Source organism: Phascolarctos cinereus, unplaced genomic scaffold (genome assembly GCF_003287225.1).
Source record: "Phascolarctos cinereus isolate Bilbo 61053 unplaced genomic scaffold, phaCin_HiC Scaffold_1;HRSCAF=81, whole genome shotgun sequence".
In the NCBI taxonomy this organism is placed as follows: Eukaryota; Metazoa; Chordata; class Mammalia; order Diprotodontia; family Phascolarctidae; genus Phascolarctos; species Phascolarctos cinereus.
In genome coordinates, this window is record NW_027555514.1 from 10,029,741 (window position 1) to 10,049,354 (window position 19,614).

General features: G+C 45.4%; 1 protein-coding gene across 4 annotated transcripts in view; it reads right to left on the reverse strand.

Moving 5' to 3' along the window:
- SNX13 (sorting nexin 13) overlaps positions 1 to 19,614 on the reverse strand; it is a 127,371-nt gene that overhangs the window by 65,934 nt on the left and 41,823 nt on the right. For all 4 annotated transcript variants that reach the window (XM_021000127.2, XM_021000125.2, XM_078150716.1 and 1 more), the window contains exons 3-8: positions 18,766 to 18,868; positions 15,525 to 15,614; positions 12,847 to 12,968; positions 5,390 to 5,511; positions 5,193 to 5,294; positions 1,988 to 2,076 (exon numbers count right to left, since the gene is read on the reverse strand). In XM_021000127.2, the coding sequence (XP_020855786.1) occupies positions 1,988 to 2,076; positions 5,193 to 5,294; positions 5,390 to 5,511; positions 12,847 to 12,968; positions 15,525 to 15,614; positions 18,766 to 18,868 (628 nt within the window). The remainder of the gene's footprint in view (positions 1 to 1,987; positions 2,077 to 5,192; positions 5,295 to 5,389; positions 5,512 to 12,846; positions 12,969 to 15,524; positions 15,615 to 18,765; positions 18,869 to 19,614) is intronic.

A 19,614-nucleotide genomic window follows, 5' to 3' on the forward strand; every position in this document is an offset into this window, starting at 1 on the left:
AGACAGTTCTATGAACATTCATTCTGAAGGCCCTGAGCATAACCCATCCTGTGCCAGGAACTGTGCTAAACCATCCCTGACCTCAAGGAGCCAACAATCAGACAAGATACAAACAACTGTAAAAAGAAGATCGACTCAGGGCTGGTATGGGGAGAGAGGGCCAGGGAAAGCCCTCTTCATTGCTCCGCTTTGTATTCTGAAGTCATTTTCAAGATTTCACGAGAGCCTACTGAGCTGGATGAGAAAACTGAATGCTATTATGGAGCTCAGAGCATCTCATTTTTGTAAAAAGGTACAATCTCAAGAGCAGTTTCAAAAAGGTAAATTAAACATCACAGTATCACTTCTGTAAGTGGGACCGTAAGGCACACCCAACAGACTAGCAACAATGATGACAATGACAATGATAACGATAATATGGAATTTTACCTGGAAGTGGAGAAACAAATGTATTTATCTCCTCTCGGGAAAGCTTTAACAGGAACTTAAAATACCAACATTAAAGAACCCCAAGAAGCTCTACTGATTTACAACTGTGTTTCTGAAGGAAAGGAGGTTACCTGGTTCTAGAAGCGAATGAAAATTCTCCAATGTGGAGAGTAACTTAGAAGTGTGTAACAAAAGCCATAAAAATATTCATAATTTTTAATTCAAACCTTGGGAATGTATTCTAATGAAATGATACAAAAGATGAAAAGATGTTCCACAGTAGCATTGTCTATACCAAAAAACTGGAAATCATTCAAATGCCCTCCAGGGCATACACCTAGGTACTAACTGTGGGAAATAAATTGATACAATAAAGTAGAGGATAACTTTAAATTAAAAGCAGAAGGATATAGTAATGTGAATGCTGATGACAACTAAGTAAATACAACACACACATATGTACATGTGTGTCCATACAGACAACTACTGGCGAGAAGCAGATGATGGCAGGGTTGGGCAAAGCTAGTGATCCTAACAAGGTGCTGGGGGAATTCCACCCAGCAAACACACCCGAGCCCAAGCAATGCATCTGAGAGCCAAGGGCAGACACACAGAAGTCTTCTCCGGGAACCTGATTCTGTTGCAGGATCTCTGATGGAGGAAGAAGCCTGACAGCGTACTTAAAGGCAAATTTCGGCATAAACCACAACACTAAAGGAAGTTCTGGTGAAACGGTCAGTGAGATGGGTGAGCACAAGCAGCATGGCCAGAAGCTTGGTTTTCAGCCAACACGCTGTGTCTCCAGGGAAACAATGATCAGTAGCTTGTCCACTGGCCTCAACGACTCCCAGCAGAAGAGGAAGACATAGTCCTAGCTACGTGGCTCCCCACGGCCACCCCAGGCTTCCCTCACTCGGCTCTGATCAGAACAATGTGCTCAGGTGAACATTAACACACCTGAGTGTCAGGGGAGGGCCCCCAGGATGGCAAAGACATATGACCAGCCCTAAAGGAATGGGGGCTGCGTAGCTTGGAGAAGAGAAGCCTCTGAAGGGAACACTGGCTTCAAGGATGTGAAGGGCCAGCCGGTCCAAGAGAGACTGTGCAGTTCGGTGGCCAAGGGCAGAACCAAAAGAAATGGAGAGAAGGGGGAGGGGGGTTAAAAAAGAGGCCAGGTGACATCTGATGCCATGTCAGGCCTTCACACAATGAGAACTGTCCCAGAGCAGAAGTGGCTGCCTCACAATGGGCAGTGTGCCCTCTCTGGATATCTCCAAGTGAAAGCTGGACGTTCACTTGTAAGTTATCTAGTAGTGGAAACTCCTTCCCTGGGGGATGGACCAGAAGGCTTCTGACATCCTGAGGTCTATGACTTTGTGACTCTTTTTATGTAGTGAATGATATGCCTGGAAGCTTTATGTTAATACCATGGGACTATAGGGACATGCAAAGGTAATGACTACCATCCTTTCCTATGCTACCTACAAAGCCAGGGGGAGAACACAAAGCTAGCTTCCTTCCACAGACCCATTTTGCCAAAGGAGATGTTGCTGCTTACCCTGACAAAGTATCGCATGATCTTGTTCTGGAAGTCTCCAGGAGGTAGCAACAAATACAGTAACACCTCACACAGATCCCTAAGGAATCCTAGAAGGCAGAGAGAAAACAGTCAGTCACACCAGGCACAAGCCAACAGGGCTCCCACGGCTCTCACTGCTGGAAAATGCACAGTCCAGGGCAGGAAACTTTCCCCTGAGGATGTCTCCAGGCCTATTTAAATGGCTTATTCCTGATCATTTTCCTACTTATCATTGCTTCAGAGTCTTCCTGCCCTTAACACATTAATTTTGTGGGTGCTCCTTACGTATTAAACATTCCTGAAATATCTTGCCTCATAAGAAAACCTCTCCAGTTCTCTAACTGTAACAGCTTGTGACTTTGGTGACAAGCACATACCAGTACAGATTCACAAAGTATACACTTCTCCACTGTTCTCCAGATAAGATACTGGGCATTAATCATCCTGGGACAAGTTGAATTCTTTAGTTTTAACCACAAATCCACTGAATGTTATGCAGAATTTAAATTATGAAAGACTTTGTTTTTTCCCAAAGGAGAGTTCGCATCCTTGACTACCTGACTTCCTGTATCACATTCTAATAATATAATGAGCAGAAAGAAATATTAGTCTTTTCAATGGGGGAGGATTATGAGGAAATTTTGAGAAAAGGCTACAAACTACATACTAAAGAAATCCTGGACAAGTTTTAGTCAATTTCTTTCTACTCCTTCTCTTGGTGAATAACTGCAAAGGAAAACACTACAATTCATGTGCTTTTCCTGTGTTTAAAAGAACGCACTTTATACAACAGGGCTGCTCTCTGGTGTCAGTTTCTTAATTATGGGGCCAGAGGAAGATGCCAATAAAAGTTTCGTCTCACAGATTTAGAGCTGAATGACAACGTCACCAAGGCCAATCTCCTTCATTATCAGTTCAGCAACAGAAAGAGCAGCACCACATCAAGATTCATATGTTAAAAGAAGAGTAAAGAGGTTTTTAGGAGAGTTTACTTGCAATAGCATATAGTCTGAAGTGTCCACATCCAAACTGTATTGCATTGTAACTACTCTAGTCAAAACCTTTAGGAAAAAATAAAAGATTCAAGTTGTCTCAGCAGTATTTTCAGTTCTGCTTTTAAATCAGTGTGTTTGGGCACGAGAACTATTTTTACAACCCAAGGTCCATTTAAATAGAAATGTATTTACAAAAAAAAGCCAAAAGGCAATCAATTTAATTTGCTATTTACAATGAAATCTGAGCAGCATCCCACCAAAATCTATTCTGGAATCTTAGAGAAGTGTGGTTGTTAATTACATTTTAGAATGATATGCTAGACAGGCCAAAGATGCCTATTTATTAAGAATATAGTACAGAGGAATCACGCATCCATCACAGGAGGTGTCCCCAACTTGTCACCTTTAGGATTCTCTTAATTCCAGAGAATTCCTAAAATACTTGGCCTCATGTGTGTCTCAGGCTCTACCTCATTCTGAGTCTTCTCCAACCAGCTCAAGTCTAACACATGTAACTCCCCATTTCAGGGCACCCCACGTGATCAATCCACATGCAGCCCATATACACAGGCACCGCCTTAAGAAAACCACCAAGGCCCCCAGTCCTGAAAGAAAGTGAAGGATGACTATTCTTGCCAGTACAAAACATGTCCTTCCTTTAAAGAGTAGTCTGAATTTCTCTTCCTGCTAGAATTTCCTGACAGCAAGGATGGGGCAGAAGCCTTAAAACTAAAAGTTTACACACTGATAATACTAAAAAATCAAATCAAGAGCTAACTACCTGAACTTTACACGAATGTTCAATTTAGTCAAAGTTCAATTTCTTAAAATGTGTCAAATATTTCACTTTTCAAGAAATGTCGATTACATAAAAGAAGCCACATCTGTAGTTAAAGCAAAGCCCAGTTAATACTAAAGCTATTAAGCTACTATATGAGATTTTGTTTTAAACTTCTAAAATAAAAAAAAAGTGACAAGAATAATAATGACATTAAAAGTATTTATGTAATACTTTCTAATCTGTAAAGCTCTCTACATAATCTCGTTTGAGTGGGAAAACAACCTGAGGCAGGTACCAGCAGGTCCGACTGAGGCCTCCCCCAAGAATGCTCATGACTTGCCTACAGACATTCCCTTAATGGGGTCAGTGGTGAGTTTGAAGCCTGCTTACAAGTCCAGCTCTGCGCCCACTGGGCCATGCTGCCTAGCAGGAAACTTACAGGTGTTTAACCTCATATCTTGCAAGCAAATTGTATTAACCATTTCCCAAAGTGTATAAAATTAAAAAAAGATATTACTTCCAATCCTGGCTAAAGTCATCAAGTATTCTAATATCTGAGAGAGAAAAAGTATGGTATTGTTTCCTCTTCCAGATGGGTCAGTTGCAGTTACAGGACAGCGAGAGTACTTCAAACCCATGGGTGATCTCTAAACTCAATTTCCAATCCTGTTTGAAGCTGCTAAATCCACATGTCCTCTTGCAGACACTGGCTTTTTGTCTCCTCCGCCAGGATCCCAACAAGGAGGCAAAGGGCAAAAAAGGTGGCATCTAGAGGGGAGAAAAGGACCTGGGGACCCTCCACCCCAAGCCTAGGGCCCTGAACAACCAGGAGTAAACCACGACTGCTGAAGCAGTGGCTGACCGCTAGGGAACATCGCCAGCATGGAACGAGCCCAGGGAAGGAGGACAGCCAGTCTGGCCCAGACCCTGCCACAGAACCAAGGCTCTTAAGATTACTTCCCCCCCCCCCCTTATCCAGAGAGACCGCTCCTGCCCCAGGTTTATGGAATAAAGAGGAGATTCCTGGGAGATTCAATCACTTTTCCAACAAAATGCATAAAATGAAAATACACATCTAGTCAACAATCTATCTCCTCTGTGCCACCTTCTTGAGGCAAGAGTTCTTTATCAAGCACACACCCTCAGGGTGAGCCAATGGCCAGAAGGCTGACTGCAAGCCAAAGGTGAAAATCCAGCCGTTTCTTCCACTTGGGAGCTGTGTGACCGTAGGTGAGTCACTGCTCCTTTGGGCTGGGCCTCAGAAGGAGGGTTCAAACTAGATGACCCGTAAGGTCCTTCAGTTCTACTGCTGGATTCTGTATTTTCACCTTTCAAGCTAACTCTTCTTTACCCAACTTAACCTCAGGCCACCACCTTCAGTAGGATTATAACAAGGAGAAAAGGAAACCTTCTTCTTCTTTGGAAGAGGTGCAGACTAGATCGCGACAAGTGTCCTTCTCCATCTCGACTTCAACTTCAAAGAAGGTCTCTACGAGGTCTTCGGCTGAACCTGCAGAAAGGAAACAGGGTGGGAGAGCTGGAGTCCGAAGGAGGAGAGCCATAGCCAAAGGCCATCCCCGTCCCTGGACGGAGGGCGAGCTCTACCTTTCGCCTGCTCATCCTTTTCTGTGACCTTCTGCTGGGCTTTCCTGAACACTCGCAGATGGGTACCAAAATCATCCACGATGCGTGTGGTGAAATACGGCTGCCAGTCTATCTCTTTCGACCTAACAACAAACACACGAGAGAATGCAGAGAATGCAGGCATTACCAACACCACGCTTTGGATCAAGCAACAGAAATGCAATTGAAAGATGGTGGATGGAAGGGAGGCTACTGTGACCTAGAGAAAGATGAGTGAAATACATTCATGCTGAGAGCCATTTCTGAGCTTCAATGGGGATGGGGAGCTGTTTCTTTGAGACTGACATTGCGTTATCATTCATGACCAATGCAATTATTATTTTCACACATTTCTTATGAGTCCTCTGGAAGCTACAGGAGCAAGTCAACCATTCTCTCTGGGCCTCATTTTCCTCATTTGTAAAGGAGGTGGTGGGAAGACATTAGAAAATGTCTTAGGACCCTTCCAGCTCTGGTTCCTAGGCCAAAACTCCTTCACTATGTCCTCTAACAAAATAACATACAGGCTTCTCCAATACAAGGCATCACATGAAAATGAAAGTGTGGGACTGTTAAAATAAGTGACAGCTTTCTTTATCGTCTGCTCTGAATTTGCATTTGTTTGTGGAAGAACCAGTTTGGTCATAGGCATTTTTTTGCTTGTTTGTTTGTTTTTTTTAATTTAATCTGTGTGAGGAACTCTATGATGTGGAAAAGCCTCTGTACCTGCAAGAGGCCTGAGGTACCTAACAAAGGTCAAATGACTTGTCTGGTCGCACAAGGAAAGGTCAGAAGCAAAACTTAAACCTGGGGCACTGTGATTCCAAAGACCCTACGATGGCCTCTCAGAGGAATGAACTCAGGGGGAAAAAATGCAAAATGCCAAACGTCTGCTAGACAAAATCAAAGAAGCGTCGTCACAGATGCTCCAGAGTTAGTCCATGATCCAAGAACAATTTGCATTTGTCTCCGCAATTAATTCTAGGACAATGAAATAGAATCACTTTCTCAATAATATTTAGCTTAAATTAAGTCAATCAATAGAAATTTATTAATATTAAAAACTTAATAGTAGAAACATACTGATACACAGATAACTGATGAGAAGGCAATAACTGGACAATTGAATGGATGGGTGGCAGGAAAAGGGGCACCACATGGAAAGGGACTGCACTGGACTGAACATCGGGGACCCAGCTCTGCATTTGGGCTTGGGTTCTTACTACCTCTGGACCATGGGTGGCTTTCTCATATGAAAAATTGGAGTAGGACTGGAAGCTAAGTCTCTTCCAGTACGATCCTATGAAACTGAGGTCAACAAAGGATTCCTGTATAATCCGCCAAGTGGGCAATCAACAATTAAATAATTATGGTGCCAGCTCCTGCCATCTGCCGTTTCTTTAAGTGTGAATTCTTAAGCAGGAGGGGGGGAAGGAGTAATGGGAGTGACCAGATTCCAACAGAGGGTACTGAGAGCCAGCCCAAGGAGGCTCCGAGTCTGGCCTTATCTCAGCAAATCATGGCAAGAAGAGACATGTAAAAAGACATGGGAATCACCACATCCTTAACTGGAAGGAGGTCAGGGAACTCTAGCTGTCACTGGCTTTAAAAAAAAAAAAGCTATAGCTAACCCAATTTATAGTTTACCCAGAAGCTAGCATTAGTAAAAATAAGTAAACTTAACAAAGGCTCATGGCATTATTAAAGTCAATTAGAACGTAAAAATGAAGTGTTATCAATGTAAAATATTAACACATCATGGGAAAAGCTGAGAGGGAACCCCAAAGGACACAATCAGGCAGCAGGTAAGTGGATCATTCCATGGCCACATGTTTTAATGGTGCTTATAAGGTCTGCAAAAGGCCTGCCCTACACAGAATCTTATCTAATTCTTAAAACAATCCTCCAGACCTACAAGCCCTTCTCTCCTATGGCTAATAAAACATCCCCCAACTTACATATGTGCAAGGAAGTCCTCTCAAAATCTCCAGCCTTAGCACAGGTCGTCAACTTGAAAATAATGAACTGCCTCCTCCATGCCAGAAGCCAGCAGAAGCTTCTTTGGTAATCAGTATACAAATGATTTTCAAATGTGTCCATATTTATCAGTTTTATAAAAATAAGTATACTATTTAGAAATAGTTTATTATAGTCCTTGAAAGGAGGTTTATTGTAACAGATTTTGGAGAGAGAATACCAAACCATGAATCAAGTACCATCTGTTCTCCACTCCCTAGTATTTTATTTAATTTGTTGATATTTAAGCCCATGCAGATAACTTCAATTTAATATATGTTAAGCACAGGTCAATACTACATAGGGACTTATGACCAAATGAAAATGTAAAAGCATTAAGGTTATACTAAAAATGGAGATTATTTGCCAAAAAAGCCATTTCTGCTGACTCTATACAAATGCCTGCAATGGGGAGATTGGGGAAGAGGGGGCATTTCACACATCCATTCAAAGGGCCCACGTCCAACAATCACGAAAGCAGGGAAATGATTCAAGAACAAAGTCAGAGACTACTTCCAAAGGCGTTCTCCATATTAAGACACGAGTACAGTTTTCAGCAGACCATGAGGCCCAAGTTATTGTTCAGAGATATTTATCATAAGAGTCTGTCTGTCCAACAACCTTCTGATGTTACTCATCAAAATACAGTTGTCTTATATTCTGTTAGCAGTACTTGGGGGGGGGGGAAGCTACCTATCCCTGTAACTTCATCTAAGTTTCATGATAGAGGGGGAGTCAAGAAGACCCATGTAGCTCTCTACAATGTCAATAGCAGGAGAGATGCCAATCTGCATGGATGAAGGTAAGTTCCACGTGGGGAGTTCCCCAGCTGGATGAACTCCTCTTCACAGGCCCAAGATGGTGAAGCCATGATTGGAGGGCAGCTGTTGACATGGCAAAAGCTGCCTGATGACTCACGGATGAGATGGGGGGCTGAGTGCTCAATCCCTCACAATCCAGCTCCGGACCTTGCCATTCCCCTGAAGTCATTCTCTCCAAAGCCACTGATGGCTCCTGGCCTTTTCTCCAGCCTCCTTCCCCTTGACCTCTGTAGACGGCCCTCTCTCTCCTCCTCTCCTGCCAGCTCCTCTGCTCAAGATCAGACCCTCCAGGCGCCCCTCAGGGCTCTCTTCTCTCCTCCTCTCCCCCTGTACCACCTCCTTGGTGAGCTCGGCAGCTCCCATGGACTTAATGACCATCTCTATGCTGAAGATTCTCAAATCTACCTGTCCTGCCCCAACCTCTCTGCTTACCTCCAAGCTCCCATCTTCACTTGCCTTTCGTGACTGTCCAGAGACATCTTAACTCACTGTGCCCAAAACACAACTCATTATCTTTCCCCCTGAAGCCTCCCCTTTCCTTCCTCCCTACAGGTCCCTCAGGCTCACAACCTAAAAGTCAACCTGGACTCCTCACTATCTATCACCCCCCACGTCTAGGACATTGTCAAAGCCTGTCGATTTCATCTCTACCACATCCCTCAAATATGCCGCCTTCTCTCCTCTGACACCTTCCCCCACCTGGTGCAGGCCCTCGGCACCTCATGCATGGACTACTGCAGTAGCCTGCTTTGGAGTCTGCTGGCCCCAAGGCTCTCCCCACTCGAGTCCATCCTCCACTGAAATGATCTTCCTAAAGCTCAGGTCTAACCATGTCCCCTGCCACTACTCAGTGGCTCCCTCTTGCCTTCAGGTTCCATACTCCATCCCTCTTGTCTGCCCCTGATGATGCAGACGGCCATCTCCCTCAGAGCAGCAACTGCCCAGGCTGTAGGCCATTGGGTGTTTCTGTCACTGACACTGATGGAGTCAGGCACACGATCACTTGGTCACGGCTCACAAGCCTTCCTCCTCAGCCTAATTACTGACTGCAAGCACTTGGCTTCTAGTACTGGGACACTCAAAGTGAAGGAGAGAAGTCGCTTGTTCTCTGAGCCTGTTACCGCATCCATAACATGTGGGTCTGCCTGCAGCGCCTCCATCGGGGACTATGTGGAGGAGGCAGAATGTCACGCCAGGGGGATGTGACAAGATCAGGCCATAAATGTTTCGAGCCAGCGATAAGAAGAAAATCCTCTCTCGAACATCAATAAAAACTGTAGCTTCTGGTCAGAGCTCTTCAAAGGCAATCTGTCCTTGGAAGTGGAATGAGGTCTTCAATCACACAGTGAGAAACAAGAGTCTAAGAAATGCACAGCACCTTAATGAGAAATGAAATATGCATCTTAAAATTGTTCTGCACTTCTCCTTAGTACTTGGGAAGGCCCATATTCAAGTGCTTTCAGGAGGCAGCAGCTCTATGCTGATTCCCAGCAAACAGAGGTCAGTCAAAAATGGAGTCAAGGTTGAAATGCATTCACTCATTCATTCATTCATTCATTCACTCACTCAACAAATATTTTCTGGGTATCTACTCTGTTCAAGGTATTAGTTTGGGTTAATCAAGCAAAATGAAATTTTCTTATAAAGCCCAGCCAATCAATGTAAAAAGCTAAAAGAGAATGCTTTTCTTTGGAATTAAATTAAGTAATTCCAGACAATTAGAAATTCAGGGCTTATATAAGTTTCCTAAATCAAATGACAATTCTCCCTCTAACAGAATATAAAACAAGTTTAGAACATTCTAATCCCAAGGTAGGTCATCTGGATCTAATTAACACTCCCTGAGAGCTGTTAAAAATAATTACAAGTCAAGTAGAACATTCAAAATGTGTGGGGAATTTTACCACAGAAAACAAACAATCCAGATTCAGCACAATCTCATCAGAGACGCCTAAGTCCAGAGCAGCAGAGCACAGAGGCTTCTCAAAGCTCCCCCCCCCCCGCCCCCCCCCCGCCCCCGTTCAAGGGCGAGCACCAGACAGTGCAGTGGATAAAGCGCCAAGCCAGAAGCAGGAAGGCCCCAGTGCCAATCTGGCCTCAGAAGTCCACGAGGGACTCAACTCCCTCAGTTTCCTCATCTGTCAGTCAGGGACAATGACAGCCCCTTCCTCACAACTGTACAGTGCTTAGCACACCAGCTGGCACACAGCAAACACTGTAAAAATGCTCATCATTATTAGGATAGTCATTAATTGGCTCTCTAATTGTTAAAGGATCAGGTCATAATTAAAGCCCGTAAGCCAAAACCACTTCAACAAGCCTATCAGACCTCAGTGCGGGGCTCGCTACCTCCAGAGCCACGGAAAGCAAAGACAAACACCTGCAAGAATGAAGGGAGAGTCCAGAACTCCTGATCGCCAGCCAGGAAGTCTGCCCCTAGAGCAGCCAAGAGGCGGTCTTAAAGAAGGTCCTGAACTGACACTAACAGTAGGAGAAAACAATCTTCGTGACAAAGTCCAGCACCTGTGGGTCAGCTGATGCAGTGGGTACTGAGCCAGATTTAGGAGTCAAGAAGGCCTGAGTTCGAATCCTCTCTGAGACATCTAACTGGACTCCGGGCACAGGACAACCCATCTCCAAATGGGGCCTCTTCTCTGGCCATCCTGAACCCCTGTACTCCCCTGCTCCTGGCTTCCTTCAAGTCCCCACGAAAATCCCCCCGATCCCCAAGGTTAATGCCTTCCCTCTGTGGGTTCGCTCCCATTTCCCTGTCTGTGTCTCCCCTATTGGCATGGAAGCGCCTTTCTTTTACCATTCTTTGTATCCTCAGCACCACGTGGCGTGGTGACTGAGACCTGCTAATGAATGTTGTTGACTGTGTGACCCTGGGCAAGTTACTTAACCCACTCTCTTAGCTTGTTTCCTCATCTGCAAAATGGGACAATAACGGTGCCTACCTCACAGGGTTGCTGGGGACCCAATTAAAGCACTTTGCAAACCTTAAACAAGACGCTACCTAAATGTTAACCGTGACTACTTCACCTATCTGATGGATTCAATGGGCTTCCATGGGCTGCCCTCAGAAGCTTCCCATCGTTTATAGCACTGTTTCTTTGGGAAACGGCATTCCGTGGGGTGTGGGGAGAGGGAAAGGCCAAGGCAGTGGGGACATCTGTGTCCTCCCCACAGCTGCTGAAGGAGAGAGGAAAAGAATCCTGGGAAGGAGACAGCAGGGAACTTGAGGACACCCCCAAAGTGCCAACGGTTGGCAATGCCAGGTGTGTGTGAACATCCAAGAAGCAAGTGAAGGGGTAGAGTCCTGCTCAACTCCAAGATGGAAGGTGAGGGCTCCCCAATCTCCTTCCTTCTCTGTTCCCAACCTAGGCACCCGAGATCACCTCAGCACAGCTGAGCTGTAGCTGATCTGATCACTCAAACTTCCCCATCGTGGAAAGACACACCCATCCACCCACCAACCCCACTCCACAAGTTGGACCCCTCAGAACTCACTCCCAATTCACAATGGTGGTGTGCCAGGCCCCTCCCAGTTCCTCACCCTGCAGTGGATCTGGCTGATGAGAGGGTATAACCAACTATAATCCTCAGAGTGAGTCAGAGGACCAGCAGGCCCAACTATTTACCTCTGCATCCTCCAAGGGTCCTCTAAGCCTTCCCACATACCCTGTCCCTGTGTCCTTCTGACCCCAGGTATGGTAGGAACAATATTTGCTATGCTAACTATGCTAGTTTTGTTCCCTAGAAGGCAGAGGCTAAAGGCTTGAGGCGATGATGTGGCTTTGCAAACCGGAGGCCTGAGGTATAAGAGGCTAGTCAATGAGGAGGCAGTACCCCTCGGATCTGGCCCGATGCTGTGGCTGCCACCACCCCAAGACACATGCTGTGCTGCCTGGAAGTACTTCCATTAATACAAGGAGGGAGCTGCATTCACACGAACAACAGAAGGATCTTGAGAAGTCTGGGGTCCATGGCTCAGGACAGCCTCCTGCAGTTCTGAGATTTAACGCCTCAATGACACGAGGTTCATCTTCTCTTGGGAGCCTTGGGTCATGCCCCCTTTCTCCCCCAAAGCTCAACATTCATGAAAAGCCTGATTCAAACCAGGAGAAGGCAGAAGGCCTGGCCCAGCCAGACTCTAAGATGGAGAACATAATAAAAACACCTGCCACCCAGGGCTGTTCTGAGCAAAGTGCTCAGCACACAGGAGGTGCCCTTCCACCCCTCTAGCACTGACCTCACACTGACAATGACAAGGATTATTAGCATTTGTACAGCCTTTGTACAGGGCTCTAAAGTTTACAAAGTGCTATACAATTCCTACCATATTTGATCCCCATAACCAACAACCCTGTAGGCAGGTGCTGTTATCATCCCCAACCCTACTGAGGCCCAGGATCACTAAGCAGGCGAAAGATGAGGGCCCAGATCTGCCTCCAGACCCTGCACTCTGGGCACTGGTCAAGCTGCCTCTGTGTATTTACCTCGTCAGAAAATTCTTTTTCCCCCGCACTTCAAAGTTAACCTTCTATGCATACATGCACCATCCTTAAATTGTGCTGTCTCAGCACAGTGCCATGGCCTTACCTGGTAGAAAACTGAATGAGCGCATTCTGGAGCGTCTGCCTGATTTCGAGGAGAAAAGATTCATCATCGCTTAATGTGTAATACCAATACTGGACGTAATCCCTCAAAGAAAACTGGATCACCTGAAAATGTCAGGGAGAAAAAACCACAAACACCTGTTAGGATCAGAAGACTGGCACATCCAACTAAAACCAAACCCAAACGCCCAGGCCCTGGCGTTGTCAGTGGCTGGCCAGTCTCACTGACACACCGCTGGCGCTGGCAGATGGGCCTGACGGGCACTCATTCCCGGGGTGCCACTCAGCCCTCCACTGCTCCCAAGCTCAGAACTGCTTCTGAAAGGGGGTAGCAGGTCCCTCCCTGGCCGATCTCTGATAAAGGGGGAGGGTTCCCAGGAGAAAGGAGTTTGCTGCCGGTGGCAGTGCCCTGGTCTGGTGATCTCCCTGCAAAGCCGAGGCCATCAGAACGGCAGCTGCCAGCTTCCTGAGCTTCCACTGACTGGGGTAGCTCTAACTCACTCTGCCACTATTTGTCACACAGGCAAAATTCAGTATAAAGCAAACAATGAAAACACCCCTATGATCTTCTAAAACAGAGAGAATCACAAATCCTACTTAAAACATGCAAGGAAAAATATGCAACACTGGATCATTCAGACAATGCTATAACTTGAAGTTAATCTTTAGGAGGTTTGCTTTTAAAAAACAAATTTCTAATTTCAAAAAGGTTTTAAATGGCATTAGATGTCTGCATTAGAAAAGGTCAATATTGGAAAACAAGCTGGAACTACGCCCAAAGAGTTAGAAAATTGTGTACAGCCATCCCACTGTTAGGTCTGTTTCCCAAGGTGATGAGGCAAAAAGGAAAAGGACCCCATAGTCTGAACTATTTATAGCAGCCCTCTTTGTGGGGGCAAAGAACTGGGAGTTGAGAGGATGCCCATCAATTGGGGAATGGCTGAACAAGTTGTGGTATATGATTGTGATGGAATACCACCGTGCTATAAGAAATGATGAACAGGCAGACTTTAGAAAAACCTGGAAAGACTTGCAGGAAATAATGCAGAGCAAAATGAACAAACCAAGAGAATGTTGTATACAGTAACAGCAACATTGCTCAAAGAATAACTGTGAACAACTAAACCATTCTAAGTATTACAGATATTCAAATCAACTACAAAGGACCTATGAAGGAAGATGCTATCCATCTCCAGAGAAAGACCTGATAAGTAAAAGTATGACAGCATGGCTTTGTGTGCACATGTACATTTGTGTGCACGCACACACATGTATTTGTATGTATGCATATGTAGGTGTGTGTATATGTATGTGTGTACATACATACACATACATAAATAGGTGTGAAATGGCAGCCTTTGGTAGTGCAGAGTGGAGAGGGAGGGAGAGGGAGACAGGAAGGACGGAAGGAGGGAGGGAGGGAGGGAAGGAAGGAAGGAAGGAAGGAAGGAAGGAAGGAAGGAAGGAAGGAAGGAAGGAAGGAAGGAAGGAAGGAAGGAAGGAAGGAAGGAAGGAAGGAAGGAAGGAAGGAAGGAAGGAAGGAAGGAAGGAAGGAAGGAAGGATGGAAGGGAGTCAATGTATTTTTGTCATATTTGTTCTCCTTCCCATAATCCAAGGAGAAAGCCAGAGTATTTCTGACTAACCCTATGTCCTAGAGAGGACTACTGAATTGTTACACCCATCAAAAGAGGCACACTCTGAATTGTCATAAATAATGATGCACTTTGCTCAGTACCACACAGGTCCTGACGGAACAAGGTCCTCTTCTCCCTCCCCACCCCAACCCCAATCCCAGCAGTGTGGCGAAAGGGAAGCCGAACAAGCTGTGAGGGCCTTTCCCCTTACTCCAAGTTCACGATCTGCCTGGACCTCCCCCCGCCAGGATCTCCCCGTCCTCCCAACCTTTGTGCCAATGATCCCCTTCTTTGTCCCCCTCCTAGACAGAGTCCAGTGCTCTCATCTCTCCCTCCTTTAGGCAGAAGCCCAAATGGTCTGCTCTACCAAGACCCTCAGCGGCACTTCCCAATACTGATCTGGGATCCTCCAACCTCACCAGCTGTGGAGCAGACATGGCCATTCCTGCCCCTCAGATAACCAACTCAAACCCTTCCCCTCTGAGGGCAGTCGTCTGGACCTTACTCTCTGCCCTCATGTAGCCTCCTCTAGACTCCTGGGCACTGCCACTAGCCCTACCCTTGCACTGTCCACACTGCCCAGCTTGACCACAGCCCCCATGCTCCACATCTGCAGTTAGGCCTCACCAGGCTCACTGAACTGAGGACTAAGAGCCGCTGGAAAGCCTTTCTCGGAGGCCTGTGGCTGAACCCTGCTCCCTTTTTTGTATTCCCAACACTCAGCACAGTGCTTCTGCACACAGTAAACACTGGATCTGTCTTTTTCGCTCCCTCATTTATTCCTCTGGCCCTCCTGGCAGCATCCGACACAGATGCAGTCAGCCAAGCAGGCTCACACCCCGCCACCCAGAAGGGCCCTCACCTGATGCTTACACAGTAGCTATGCCCAAGGACTGAACACAGGCCAGTGGCCTATCAAATAGTCAGTGACATCACGGCAATAATGACAGCATTCTTCAGCGGTCATGACAACAAGCCCAGCCAGCCCACGAGGTACAAAGTGCTCTGCTCACTCTGGGCACTTACTTGCTGGAGAGGCTCATCAATGATATTGGCACCCGTCAATCTTCGATCAATCTTAATCATTCGAGCTTCCCGTCTCATTTCTTCTAAGCACTTAAAGAGAAGCCATCACACGTTACCAGAGAGTCTTCATTCAACATAAATATCCTTATCATTTGGCCTATCATGGCCCAATCTTCTTCAGTCATAATTTTTAAAAATTGAGGATTTTATAGAAAGCCAATAGTTTCCTAAAAATTCTATTAAATTTCTATTATGCTCTAATGCCTCAAGGCCACATGTGGCCCTCTAGGGCCTTAAGTCTGGCCCTCTGACTGAATCCAAACTTCACAGAACAAATTTCCTTCACAAACAGATTTGTTCTATACAACTTGGACTCAGTCAGGAGGTCGTACCCAAGGACCTAGAAGGCTACACGTGACCTTGAGGCTGCAGGTTTCCCCCCACCCCCGCCCTAATGCACAGGTTCCCCAAGTGGGCAATATCACCCCCTGCAGGGTGCTGGAACGAGCCAGGGGGAGGTAGTAGTTTTAAATGATGCAAATTTTAAAAAAAATGTTAAAGGGTTAAAGAAAGTAGATTTCTAGGGGGGCGCTGAGTAATTTTTTTTTTTAAAGATAGCAGTAAGCCAAATAAGTTTGGGAACCTCTACAATGCGAATGAAATTCTGATCACAGCACTGTATTACAATAATCATTAATTATGATCATATCATAAAATCAAATGACTAGGAAAGCACTGTATCACTAGTCTATAAAAACCAGATTAAAACCAGATTATTCTCCTCAAGGAACTTAAGAAAAAAGGGGGGGATTCAACTCCATCTATTCCAAGTACACCTGGCATCTCAGTTTCAAACTGCTGTCACTGACATTCACTCCACTCTACTCAATTGAGTTTGTGACATAAATGGATTTTTCCTTTTGTTGTCATTTTTGGCAATTTCAAGACAAACCTAACCAACCAGTCTACTTTGAACCACCCCCTAGCATGGACAGCTTTATACTTGACCAAGTTGATGGCGAGCCACAGACAATTAGGTGAAACCCGAAATGACTAAATGAGGGGGCAGAAAGTCATGACCTAATAGAAACTCTGAGGGAGGAGGACCCCAGCTGAATGTCACAGGAATCTGCCTTTGGCCCTGCAGGTTTAATCTTTCTATCAAGGACAAGAATGAAGACAGAAATGGCAGGCTGGTGGAGAAAGATGATTACGATGTTGGAAGAACAAAGGCAGGATCCAGAAGGTCTCACTCAACAAGCTAGGAAATATGGTCGTGTCAAAAAAAAAGAGAATTTCACAGGGATAAATATAAAGTCCTACACTTGGGTTAAAAACAACAACTCCCCTAGTAGGGATGCAGACGTAAAGCTGGAAAGAGCTCAAACCGAGCCACGTGGACAGGCTTTTCTCCCACGCCTGTTCTGCGCCAGGTTCTCTGCTGGAGGCTGAGGATGTGGAGACAAAAATGAAACCACCGCCTGCCACCAAGGCCCGCCATCAAGACTCTTGCATTCTGCTGGGAGGGAAATAACCCAAACCAAGAGAAGCTAATGTAAAATAAATGCAAACTAATGTGGAGGGGGAGTTAGACCCTGGTGACTCCTGGGTGTAATCAGGAAAGGCGGCGTGAAGGAAGGGGCTCTTGGTTCCAGGGGGGAGGGTAAGCATGCCAAATGTGAAGAATCCTGGGTACAACTGCCTGGAAGGACGAGGAGTACACAGGTCTGTGAGATAGCAAGTAGACTATGACACCTAACACGTCTGCATGGGAGCCCAGTAGCAGCTTCTGGAGCAGGAGGGTTACATGGTCAGATCTGTGTGAGAGGACTATCACTTAGACAATGGTGGGGAGAATGGATCGGAGACACTGGACGCAGGCAGGCCAAAGAGGAAGCCACAGTACAGGTGAGAGGCGATTCAGGGCTAACCCAAAGGAAGGCCACAAGAGGGAGAGGTGTTGTAGAGGAAGAGTCAGAGAGATGCGAGTGAAAGAAGGAGGAAAGAAAAAAGAATGCACTGAATTCTACATGCTATGCCCTGGGGATAAGACAGACTGAAGGAAGTACCAAGGATGACACGCGTCCTGGGTCATCTGGAAAAGGCCTAAGGACCTGGGGGCCTCAAGTTTATTATGTGTCCGCTTCCAAAACAAGAATGTCTCTTAGGAGGTAGCAGAAGAAGGTCCTTGCAGGACAAGAGAAAGATAACTGCAAGAGCCAGGAAGATTACATTCGGCTACGAGGGCCGCATTTTTGGAAGAACATGGATAAAGTGGAAGGTCCTAGTTTAGGTTAGTCAAGTAACCAGGGGAGGGCCCAAGTAGAAACAGGAAAGGGCCCTGAGATCAAGCTGTGGAAGAATTCATTGGAGGAAGTGGGGATGTCAATCCTGGAGAAGTGAAGACTGAAGGGAGACGTGAGAACAGTCTTATCTATTGGAAAGGCTGTCAGGCAGACTTCTCCGCTCAGGCCCATGCCCAAGCTAAGAACAACAATCTCAGTTGAAGAGATGTAGATTTCACCCTGATGACTGGAGTGATCCAAAGGGGGGCAAGGCTGCCACTGGCAGGTCAAGGCAGAGGCTGGAGAAAATGTGATGGGGTGCTATACTTTTTAAAAAAGTTCCACTTGACAACAACCAGCCTTTATCTGGCACTTCAAGTTGGCTAAGAACATGACATAACTCCATCTGATCCTCAACAATCTTGTGAACCAATGTTCCCACTCCTTGAAAATAGAGTACTTCATTCAAAACCAAGAATTAGCACTTTTACAACCAAAAATGCACAATCTGTTTGGAAGTTCCCAGTGATGACCAACTTGCAAGTAAAGTGTCTCTCTGCTACTGCTCTGATTTTACATCACCATGATTATTGTGTGAATAGTAAGGTCAACTGGATGGTACTTCACTAACTCCCACAGAATGATTAGAAATCCTTGCCTCGAGACATGAGTGAAAGTAGCTAATTCTAGGAAAAGCGACCAGAGCTTGGCATGTATCTCACATCATCATCATCATCATCACCATCACCATCAACATCATTACCATCACCATCATCACCATCATCATCACCATCACCATCATCATCACCACCATCACCATCATCATCACCACCATCATCACCATCACCATCATCACCATCATCACCATCACCATCACCATCACTGTCACCACCATAAGAGCAGCTCCTGTCCCTGGACAGAGGAATGCCCCCTACACAGCCCTTCAAGGGGCTTACCTTAGGAATCCCTGTGGAGGTTGGAGGAAGGAAGGAGTGCTCACACTGCTCCAGGTATTTCTCAGAATTGGTTTTTCCAAACAAGAGAGTGACCACAAAACCCCTATAGGAGAAAAAGTATCCAGTTATAGTTATATAAATCAAACTCTATCGTTCAAAAAGCATATCTGTGATAAAGTATATCGGGGGGCTGGGGGGGGTGACAAGTGGCCAGACACACACAGCAAAAACAGTTAGCTAAAGGGATTTGGAAAGTATTTCCTAACACTGAATAAGCATGTCATCCACACATACTCACCAAACTACTGTGGAATTTTAAATGACAAGTATTAGAGCTTCAGAATTCCATTCTGACAAATTTATTTCTCACAAGCAAAAAATATCCCCCAAGTTGTTCTGTAAAACAACAACGAACTAAAAAAAAACCCTCCGGAGATCAACTTGTTGTTTCTTAAGTCTTCGAGTTATTAATAAGTAATCCATGAGGTATAAGATAAATCTCCCTTTTCTACCAGAGCAGTAGGTACATTTCTGTATGGTATTTCTCAAGTGCAGGGCACAGGGCAAGCGCTGCATAAACATTTATTCCCTCCTCTATACACCCAATCTGTAATGAAGTTTGCCAATACTTCCCCAAATGCTGAGTATTTTGGAGGAGTTAAAAACCAAAGTATAAAAGCAGATTAATTTACTTAGAGTCAAGGTACTTTGAGGAACTGGCCCTAAATATCTAAACACTTCACCACCACTGCCAATGGCTCAGAAAACCTAGAAGAGAAGAAGTTAATGTTATCTATCTCCTGCCATAATTTATAGCTGCCTAGCACGCTCTTAGATGATGAAAACAAT